The sequence below is a fragment of the Rhea americana genome, unplaced genomic scaffold, assembly GCF_003343005.1.
Source record: "Rhea americana isolate MKP2758 unplaced genomic scaffold, rheAme1 scaffold_171, whole genome shotgun sequence".
NCBI lineage: Eukaryota > Metazoa > Chordata > Aves > Rheiformes > Rheidae > Rhea > Rhea americana.
The window spans coordinates 62,987-73,729 of NW_028185828.1; the positions used below are offsets into that span (position 1 = coordinate 62,987).

The 10,743-nt window shown below is 54.1% G+C and overlaps 1 protein-coding gene across 3 annotated transcripts; it reads right to left on the minus strand.

Annotated features, from left to right (window-relative positions):
* Nucleotides 1-493: 493 nt before the first annotated feature.
* TNFRSF10A (TNF receptor superfamily member 10a) lies at nt 494-10,681 on the minus strand. Of its 3 annotated transcripts, XM_085301011.1 has the most exons (10): nt 6,916-10,677; nt 5,841-5,973; nt 5,213-5,341; nt 4,407-4,521; nt 4,177-4,268; nt 3,967-4,062; nt 3,704-3,744; nt 3,088-3,237; nt 2,335-2,413; nt 494-2,174 (listed from the first exon to the last, which is right to left on the minus strand). In XM_085301011.1, exons 1-10 carry the CDS (start codon nt 7,075-7,077, stop codon nt 1,879-1,881), a joined length of 1,293 nt encoding a protein of 430 aa, XP_085157137.1. In that variant the 5' UTR covers nt 7,078-10,677; the 3' UTR covers nt 494-1,878. The 3 variants fall into 3 exon arrangements, with proteins under 3 accessions (XP_085157137.1, XP_085157138.1, XP_085157139.1); XM_085301012.1 differs by lacking the exon at nt 3,088-3,237 and having other exon boundaries at nt 6,916-10,679; XM_085301013.1 differs by lacking the exons at nt 4,177-4,268; nt 4,407-4,521 and having other exon boundaries at nt 6,916-10,681.
* Between the last annotated feature and the right edge of the window lie 62 nt (nt 10,682-10,743).

A 10,743-nucleotide genomic window follows, 5' to 3' on the forward strand; every position in this document is an offset into this window, starting at 1 on the left:
AGAACCGCGTAGACTTGCGACGCAGCTGCAGGAGAGCAGAGCCCGGCAGCAAACCCAAGGAGCGCCGTCCGGCCCCGGGTCCCGCTCCGTGAGAGGCACATCCCGCACCGTGGCCGCTGCGGCTTCGGGCAGCCCCCTGGAACCCGAGCCCTCCGCAACCCCCGGCGCCCCCAGGACCTAGATCTCAGCCTCCTGCTGCTGCAGGCGGCGGATGAGTGTGGGACTGGCAGCGCCGGGGACGAGGTAGGACCTCGGTTCGCGGCCGAGGATTTTCACCGCCGTCGGCGTCGCTGCCGTTCGAGACGAGGACCGCAGCACGGCCTCCGGAAGGATGCCAGGGTCCTAGAGCACCGGGTGCCTGCCGGGCCAGGTCCTCAGCCGGTGCAAGGGCAAAGGCCTAGTCCTGCTCATTCGGTATCTACTGAAACCCAGAAAAGACCATCATCAGCGTTATGGCAAAGTACGGAAAAAACAAGATGAGAAATCCGGAGGATTTTGTTTTAAAAGTTTATTCTTCCTTCATAAAGAGATGTAAAAAAGGAGACTGGCTGGGCCAGAGCTCTGGCTAAAAACACACAACCATGCATAGAAAAAAAAAATCCTATTTTTATATTAGCTTAAGTTAACATGTACACGTTTACAATTACTAAATAAATAAATACAGACTGCTTGCTTGTTTTATATACAGCATTTTTCTAAAAGCTGACAGAAGTTGGGGGGGGAGGGAGGAGAAGGGAGGACGGCAGGAGGGACGGGAGGCTTGTGTGCCTGCTGAGCAGACCTGCGCGCAGCAAGGCTGAGCCCTAGCAGCCAGAGAGGGGCTGGCAGATGCCCCTCTCGACTTGCTGAATACTTTGGAGGAAGTCCTTGTGGGCTGGGCTGTACCATTCAACATTTAGCCAGTTCAAGTAATGGGGTTTCACAGCCAAGAGAAGTTGTCCCTGAGCTTTGCGCAAGAGACAGCAAGGACTAGTGTTTGAAAGCAGCAATCCGTCTAGGTGGAAGACGGATGGATGGTAGCCACAGCCACACTCGGAGCTCAGTGCTTTTATTCTTCCACGTCAGCCGGAGACAGTGACAGCAAAGCCACTTTACGGCTAGGGGAACAGGAACTAACCGMCTTGACCAAGGTCAGACGGGAGCTGTGGGAGGTTTCTGACACCGCGCTGGTTTGCTGCCCACGCTCCCGTTTGTGCTCGGGTGACTAGCTCACTTTCTCCCTGTACTGATCCTTTCCCTAGACAACTCCAGGGAATCGCAGAGCAAGTAAATCATTCTCGCTCTCCCCTCAAACTCCAGTTTCAGAATTACTACTAACAGCAAGCGGAACCATTACCAATGCAAGTCTGGTGATAGCTTTCAGAAAGTAACCCAAGAACCCAATTAATGCTTGCGTGCCAAACATACAGCATTAAGTTTGCTGGCCAACTTAAGAGATGTTCTATAAGCAGAAGCCATTACATGATGCCAGGAACCCTGAGAAAAGGATAGTCCAGTTATTAGAAAAAAAAATCACAGTAGACTCCCACATCATGTAAGGACCCTCTCAACGGTAATCCTGAGGACATCTGGTACCAGTGCTTCCAAGAGAAACGATTGCACAGGCTCCTTGGAACAGTTTTAGGGTCTATTGCATTGTCTTAGTGAAATCAAAGAATCTGCTTCGATTTCCTAAGCAAGCATCTGATATTGAGCCTGTAGCTTCAGCAGAGGGCCACAAGGCTTGTAATGTCACAACAGAACAAACTCTTCCAGGCTCAGCTGAACTCAGTTTCATGAGAATAAAGCTAGCAGATCTATGAAAAGATGAAAGTCAAATATTCAGAGATATTTATGGCTTTAGCTTGAAGAAGGAAGATGCCGTGCCTGTCCTACTCCTCAGCTTAGTTCTTCATATTGGTAAAAGCCCTGCTGAACGAGCCGGAAGGCGATGTCCCCTGCAACCCCTCCAAGTTCGATACGGTCCAGGGTCTCCAGCAGCACGTTGACAGAGGCCTTCATCCCTTGTCTGTTCAGCCAAGTGTTGAGCATCTGGAAGAAGGGCTCCAGCGAATACTTGTCATTCATCTCTGCGAGAGCAATGTCATTCTCCAGCAGATCAAGGGCTCGGCCATACCTCTTCCAGTCCTTGTAGGGTACCTCTCGGGCAAAGATGTCAAAAGAGCGTCGCAAAACTAGAGAAAGAAGGGAAAAGCTCTGAGAACTGAGAAGAGCACCATCATCTGGACCAGAAAGCATTTTCCCAGGAAGTTTGCAGGCTCATCCCACTCTCTGCCCTCCAGCACATCCCCCAGGGCCCTCAGAACCTCCAAACACATTGTGCCCAACACTTACGGGTAACAGAGTCTCCTTGCACTGGAACTAGTTTCCTCCTCRCATTCACACCAGGACACGAGATTCTTGGCACTGCCTCCTGGAAAAGACAATGTCATATAGTACTCAAGGCGAGCACCTGGCACAAACACACGGGTAGCAAACAGCTGAAGTGTAACCACCTTTCAGAGGCACAGACTTCAACTACTGCTGCTCCAGAAGTAGATCTAACCTAGAAATGGAGGAGCTGAGCCAAGAAGCGCTGCTTTCAACCAGTGAGCCCAATGCTGTTCCTAGGTACCATTAAAAGGGAGTTTGGAGATTCTCTCTTAGCTGTTGGGGCAGGCAGGATTAGACCTGGAAGGGGTGTACCTCTAGAGGAGGCCACCACACACCAGCAGAATAAACATTTTACAATGCTGGGATCACAGCACACCACAAGCAGGGGAGAGCTTGCTCATGGATGCCAAGCATAGAGAGACGGGCTCAATTTTAGAAAGTTACCCAAGAACCCAGTATCAGCTCAATATTTGCTCAGTATCAAGTGTTAAATCTGCAGAGGACATCTGATAGTCAGCTGCAATACTCTGTAACAGGAGATTTTGCAGTCCTGACTACTACTACTCCTGATAAAGAGCAAAAAACCCAGCCCTTCTCAGCATGGAAAGCTTGATCCAACCCCAGAAGTTCACAAGCCAACCAGCTTGGACAAAGCAGAAGCAGCATAGTAAAACTTCAGACCTAGGCTAAGGAGCAGAGGCAATTTTCACACACCTCCAGCGCTGGAGCACTGGGAGCAACTGAGTTTAATGCTGCAGAAAGCAGCTCCTGCTGCTGATCCTGAACGACCTGATTGTTGCGAATGTTGTCCTCTGTCTCCAGGCCCCTCCAAGCACACCTCCTCAGCTGCAACATGATGTAGTCCTGGGGTGGGAGAAGGAAAGAAACCACAAGCCAACTGAGTTCTGCAGTCTCAACTCCAGAGCAGGGCTCACAACAGCCCCTTAAAGGCTGCTGCTGCTAGCGGACAACTTTCAGGGCTTTCATTTACTGCAGTGGCATCCACCTCATCAGGGTTTTGAGGACTTTGAAACATCAGCCAAGAGGCTGGATCTGAAAAGCTTGTTCATATAGGTCCTCTGTGCAGTCTCAAGAGCAGTCACTGTCCTGGAGCTTCCTCGCAGGAAGGAAAGTGGCCCTGGTCCACAGCTGAGGGAAAGCTTGCTTCCTCATCTCCCTTCAGCTGCAATGGCAGGGTATGGGTTTGCAGGAGACCTCAGCCATCTCCATTATAGCACAGGCCTCTCCTTTCACTTGGTATTCCCAGCCAAGCAATTTTCAGTTTGCAAATGGAGTTGCCATCCCCCCAGAGCATAGTAAAACAACTCACCATCACACTGGAAGATTTCCTCCTCAGGTCTCGCCCATCACCTGGGAGGGAAAACAGCACTATGATCCCTCTTCCCAAGGCAGGTCCTCCTTCCACCCATCCTCCTCTCAAGCCACCCACCATACACCCACACAGACTTCACAGCTGGCACAGCAGGGCTAGCACTCAGCCTTGCCAGGTCGTTGCATGGCCAGGGCTATCTCTTTGGGGCTGCCCCATGCTGTTGCTCCAYGCATGCAAGTGCCCACACACCCAGCACTCACCTCCATGTGAATGGTGCTTGCAGCAGCATTTCCAGAGGCAGAAAGCCAGAAGCATGGCCGTAAATAACACAACCACAAAGATCACGATCATGCTCTCTAAAGCAGAAAAAATAAGGTGTGTGGGGAGCTGATCCTGGTTTTCTTAACAGCAGCAATTCACATCTCCTACCCTCATCCCCATCTTTCCTCCACCAGCAGTTCAGCACTTACTCTGGGAGCCGGGGGAGGCATCTGTGGGAGGACCACACTGGAGGTCACTGTGTGGTGTGCAGGGATCCCTCTCCACCTCACCCTCAGGGCACCTGGGAAAGCAGCAGACAAGCACAGCTCAGGTGCTGGGGCTCCCTGGCCAGCCCTGTCCCTCCTCGCACGGCCCCCGGCCACTGCCCAGGAGGAGCCCGCCACGTTCCCCAGCTCCAGTGCCACACCACCCAGCTCACCTGGCCTGACACTTTTGGCACATCTCACAGGGGTGGTCTGGTGAGCAAAAGGTGCCGTTCTTGCAGGCACACTGTGTGTTCTTGGTGGCCTTGCAGGGACTCAGCTGAACTTGATCTGCATGTGACAGAAAAGCCAACTTGATCCAAGCATCTCCACTTCATCTGAGGTGGCACCTCCACCTCACCCTGTGGCCAGTGGCTCCAGCCTCTTAGGGAAGCTGCTCCTTGGGCTGATCACCTCCCTTCCTCCATAATGGGGTTAACGACCTAAGCTGGCCTACAAGCCTGGGGAAGACCAAGTCCCTCTCTGGTGTAACGTTTTAACAGATGTTTCCTCCTTATCCCCTCCTACCCCATGCAGCAGGCAGCTGCHGCCCCACACCCACAGTGCCCACATGCTGAAGAGGAAAGCACTGCTCACATCAAAGCTCCACCAGCAACCGATCGTAGAGAACAGCCTAGAAACACTGCTGGAACAGAGCTGCTCCACRAGCCCAGATCCTAGCAGCCCTTGCTGGAGGTCTCACGCTCAAGTGTTGGACAGTAGCCCAGTGGGCCAAGGGATGTTGTATTGACTAGATATGCAGGTCTGGCACAAGTAGTTGCACCAATTCAAGACCCAGTAGGCTCCGTGAATGAATCCTGAGCACCCAAAACATTAGCCACTCTTTGGAGATGCTGCAGGTAGCTCTGCTCTTAAATAGAGGTCTCTGGCCAGCTGAACCTAGGCCCATGCTATCTGCTAGCATCAGCTCCTAGAGGGCATGACACACAGTCTCTCCTAGAAACACAGCCCAGCTTCGTACCTTCCCTGCATGTCAGACAGCCAAGACACTTGGAAAAGGCATTTGGGTATTCGGTGTATTCATCTTCTTTACACGGCAAGCAGCTGCTGGAGCCRTTTTGCACTTTACAGTGCTCTGCAATATAGGTACCTGCGGGAGGAGGGGAGGTTGAAGCAGGAGAAAGAAAGGGCATATCAATGAACAGATCATACGATGGAGATGTCTTTGTAGAGAGACACTTGTTGTCAGTAAGGTTAAAATGCAAAATTGGAACCATCAAAGGGAAACATTCGCATAACAAGTCCACAGGACTCTGTCACAGAGGCTGAGACCTCCACTTTGGAGAGGGGRTTAAGGGGGTTAGCAATGGACATTCTCAAAAAGTGTCATTTAGAGAAGGTGCTAAGAGGAGTAAAAGTCACATGCTTCAAGGCTCCAGCTAGTCTTGAGCTGTAGAAGACACTCGTGCTGAGGAGGAACAGTCTCCTCCTCAAGCCACACTGGCTCTCAGCCTGGTGCATCACAGCTCAAATACAGGACTAGAGGACCAAAAAATGGGCTTGCTCCTTGTGAGGAGCAAAGACAGACAGGCTCTGCAAGCAGAAACAAGGAGAAGCTGCACACGGYGTGTAGTTTGAGAACATCTTACCTGCCGGGCATTTCTTGCAATAATGATATCCATCTTGGACCCAGTAAAAATCTTCCCTTCCTGTACTTAAGTCCAAGTGATCCAACCTATCCCTTTTATTCAGTGCTATTGCAACAGTTCCCCAAAAAGCTTCCTGTTAAAAAATCAGAAAAAAAAATGAGTGAGAAAAAAGCCGTATGAGACAGAGCTGTGCTACAAGCTGTGTGCAGTTATTGAGAGACCACGTAGGAGACACAGATAGGTGAGCAAAGAGCTTAGGTGAAGATATTAGTGGTGTGGTCCTGCACCATCTGCATAGCCTGAAGCAACCTGCTTGTCGCTTYAGCACCTCAGAGCCGAGGCAGCACTGGGCAGGCGGACTGGGGCAGGAGCCAGTAGCATCTCACTAGCAGTTAAGTGAAGCACTGACATGGCAACCCAGACTTCGAGGTGGAACTAGCCACCCTGTCTCAGATGCTCTGGAAGGAAGCAAAGGGACGGTCAGGACCATGAGTAGGTGCTGTGGAACTGTAAAAGCCAACAGGAACGTGCAACAACAGCCAAAGAAGATTTGGACAGTGTGGCCAGGAGTTTTCAGATGGGCAGGTGGATAGATGACAAGTATCAGATGCGAGTGGAGACAAGCAGTAAGATTTGGACAGCTTGCCTACTCAGATCCGGCAGGCACCGAGTCTACAGGGCAAAGGAGGAGGGAGGGGGGCAACAGCTCCTCTGCCCAGCGTGCTCAGGCAAAGGAAGGAGCGAAGCGCCCGGGCGAGCTCCGAGCCGCGGGTCCTGCTGAGCCCAGCCTGGCTGCCAGACACTTCCCGCCCCTTAGGAGAGGTGGCTGTTTCCTGGCAGAACGGCGGGAGGAGGTTTGCAGAGGGATTCCTGCATGCCAGGGTTATCAGCAAGGCTAAGGCTTCCTTAGGATAACATCAGGTCTCCCTTCCTTCCCCAATTTCTGGGCACATGAGCCAACGGTGCCAAAGAAGATCGAATGTCACTGCAGGGGGAGGGAAGAGGAACAGAGAGGGTGCTTGCGGGGAGGAAGGCAGCCGTGCGTCAAGGCTGGTGCCTGGCCTCTTGTGCCCACCAGAAACAGCAGGGCTGCTTCTGCCGCGTGCTCTTCCAGGGGACAGCGCAGCCTTGAGCGTTTCCGCGCCAGCCCCCGTATCTCGCTGCGGATCAGGAAGTCCGCGGCCCGGTTTCCTCCAGCTCGCTGCACACCTTTCTGCTGGCTCAGCTCTCTCCGCATCTGCTCGATCGCTCAAGCCACGGAGGGACAAGGCTGGACGGGAACGGCCCCTCTCCCCGCCATGGGTTTTGGGTGCTGCCCGATCCCTGTCTGCGAACGCCACCCCAGTGCCGGCCTGGGCCAGGACCGCTTGGCACTGCACCCGCCACTTCACAGCCCTGGGCACGGGTCAGCACTGTCGGGAGGCAAGGTGGACACCAGCTAGCCTCTGCCCCTCGCCTCAGGCCTCTGTCCTTCCGCCCGGCTTGCCGGAGGGGAGCAAACCCCCCCAYGCCGCGCGCAGAGCCGCACGGCACTGACGGCGCAGAACACCGATTTCCCTTTCCACTTCCACGCTCCAAGCCAGCCCGAAACCTGCCTCTCGAAACAAATATTTCTCCTATGAGTCAGAAGCTGCCTCAAAAGAAAGGCGGAGACAACAGCAACACAAGCTGCAGAGTCCACTGAGTCAGCCCCAAGCCTCGTCCCCTCCTCCTCCTCCTCCTCCTCCTCCTCCGGGCCAGGCTGCCGGCGCTGTGCAGCCCGCCGCAGCAGGCTTGATGGTCTCAGCGCAGCACCCACAAAGCACTTTCCGCAGATCAGCCAGGCCACAAGCCACGATTCCCCCCCTGCTGCCGCCAGGAGCACCGATCTGAGACTTGATCGTCTCCATCCCCCACGACGTGGGGACACGGAGAGGGACAACCCCCCAGGCACGGCCAGCCGGCGCGTACGGCCGTCACCGGAGCTCGGCTTGGAGAAGCGGCAGGAAGGCTGCAACGGTTCCCCACCTCCTTCAGAGCATTAGTGTTACTCAAGCTTTAGGCAACCAAGTTCATCGGGAACTTGAACTTCCCACCTGCCCTGGGGTGTCAGGGCTGCTTAAAGAGCTCTGCATAGCTACACAGTTAAGGACAGGAAGCCAGAAGGGGAAGCTGGACCTCGGTGCAGGGGATCCCAGCACTGACAYGCTGCTGATTCAGACAGCATGGAAAAAAAGCAAAGGCCTCAAGCAGACAAATATCCCAACTCAGAGAAAGAACATGAATACACGCTACCAGCTCCAGAGCATTTGGGGTTCTGCAAAGTAAGGTGCAGACCTCCTGATGGCTGCCTCCCAGAGTYTGAAAGTTTATAAAGTCCTTTTTGCATCCAATTTAGAAGACAGCTCATGCTTTCCTGGTCACAAGTTGTTTTGTTCTCTGCAGCTCTCAACTTTACCCACTCCAGTCTTGAAAATCTCCGAGGACAGAGACCGCACAACCTCCCTGGGCAACCTGTCCCACTGCCTGACTGTCCAAACGGCCAGGAAGTTTTCCTGCCAGGCCGTGAAGGGGATCACAGCAACAACATCTGCTGTTTCAAAAGGCCCCTCGGGCACAGGATTTCAGTGCTCTCCATGAGCTTGCACAAGTGCACGATAAGGTTATCAGCCCACACCACATTTAAAAGCAATTGCAGTTCAAGTGCCTCTTCCTGACACWGAGAGCCATTTGCAGGTAGGTATCTAACCTATTAGTTCTGCAAAGCACCAAGATAAACCAGCCTAGGAGCCATGGGCAACAGGTGACTTTGGTCTTTCAGTCCAGGGAACAGGTTAAGAGGGATTCAGTGAGAGTCACTGAGTGCCYGCAGCAGAGCCTGGACCCTGCACCCTCCTGCTCCAAGCACACGTCCTACGACGCCTCCTGCCAGTTCTTACCCTTGTCTGCTCTGAAACACGGATAACCAGAGGCCAGATACCACCACAACATACCCTGGCCCTGGAGAAACCCAGGCCAACGTCCACTGCAAGGTGCTAACAGCACACMTGCAACCAGCACTAACTTCACCCTGGGGTTTTAACCTCTAGACCTGGTCCTCYCTGCTGGCAAATCACTGTGGCGATCTGGGGGCAAACCCACATCTTCCCTAGGCTGAGTGGCCCCATCCTCAGCCCTTAACTGCACTGTTCATTTGCCAGGACAGAGGAACTCACTGGAAAACAGCAAAACAGTCCCAAAAGAATTCTTTAACTTGAAAATGGAGAGTGGGACTCTGCCTAGATCACAGAAGAGATTTTAAGAGAAAAGTCTGGGGAGAGAAAGAGATACAGCCACACTCCAGCTTGTCCCAGCATCAGAAGACCTGCCCGAGCAGTTCCAGCACAGGCTGCTATTTTATAGCTGCAAAAGGCAGATTTGAAGTAAGTTGCAAAGAGAAGCCAAGTTCAATGCAAGCAATGGTACCAAGAGTCCTTTCCACTCGCAGCAAACACCCGAACAAAGTAACGCTGCCCCAAGGCTGAGGAATGACCAGTCGCAGCAATTTCCGACATCCTCATTGACCACGAGCTAAAAACCTYTTTTTATTCAGCCTGGATCATCAGACCTGGAGAAGACTTCTGAGAAGTGCCAGTCTTTGAACCTTCCCTCAGCCACCACCTGAAGTGATCCCAAGGAAGGAATCAAACCATTACGGCAGCAGATAAACCATAAACTGGACTCCTGGCCACCAAAAAGCCATCTAGCCAGTATTAATAAGCACACCAACCCCTGATCTGTAGAAAGCCAGGCTCTTCATCCCAGAGCACCAGCTGTATTAAGGACTGAGGAGTGAGCGAGACACTTCACAGACAACCGTCGTGCCTCTGCTCCAAAGGTGTAAGTTTGCTGAACTTGGGATTTCCCCACAGACTTTATGCAGATGGAATTTGAGCTCCTGCAAATACAGGAATTCGGAGGCTTTCTTCACGAGCCCATGGCCCAYGTCCAGGCATGATGCAACAAGCAGTGGTGTGCAGAGGAAGCAACTGCAGCCATAATATCGTACGATCGCCACGTGGGGCATCATCAGTCCTGACCAGGTGTCCCCCCCCCCAGATTGTTTTCATTAAAAAAAAAAGAAAGAAAATAAAAAGTCCGGCAAGAGCATGCCTGCAGGCGACGGGGTTGGTAAGGCCGCTGTCTGTACAGGCAAGTCTAAGCAAAGAGCAGGGAGGTTCAGGAAGCATCGCCTGAACTGCGTAACCCAAATAACTGAAGGCAAACAATACGGGGGAGGAACTGGAGAAGACGGGGCRCCTAAACCTGTTACAGCAAGTGCCGATTTCAGCGACAGCAACTCCAGCAGGCAAACAGCAACCCGAGCCCCAGAGCCGCTGGGACTGGGGCCGGCCCCGGGATCCTCGGGGCTGGATCCCCACCGGCTGCAGGCGAGACGAGGCTTTAGGCACCTCCGAGCTACGGCGACCTGCAACCCGCTGCGCGCGGCAGGCGCAGGCGGGAGTTTCTGTCCTAGAAGTCACCAGCGCTGCGGGGCCGGGCACCCGCTGGCGAGGCGTAAAAGCACCTTACTCCCGCGGGAGACGGCACCGAACGGCGCCCGGACGCTGCCCAAGAGCCCGCGAGGATCCCGCGGCGCCAGCGCCCGCACAGCCCCGGCGCGGCCGTACGATCCCAGCCCGGAACGGCAAACAGTGCTTGGAAGCGAAGGGAAGGGAAATTCCCTCCAGCACGCGTGGCGCTCGCCGCCGGGATCYGGCTGCTATGGGGCGGCCCGCGGGCCCCACGGCGCGGGCCCCACGCGGGGAGCGCCACGCTCAGCGCCGGCACGCGTGCCTGGGCCCGACACATTCCCTCCGCGCTCCCGCGCTCCCGCCTCTGCCCTGCCCCACGGCCCGGCCCATACCGCCCTGCCCCCCCCCGG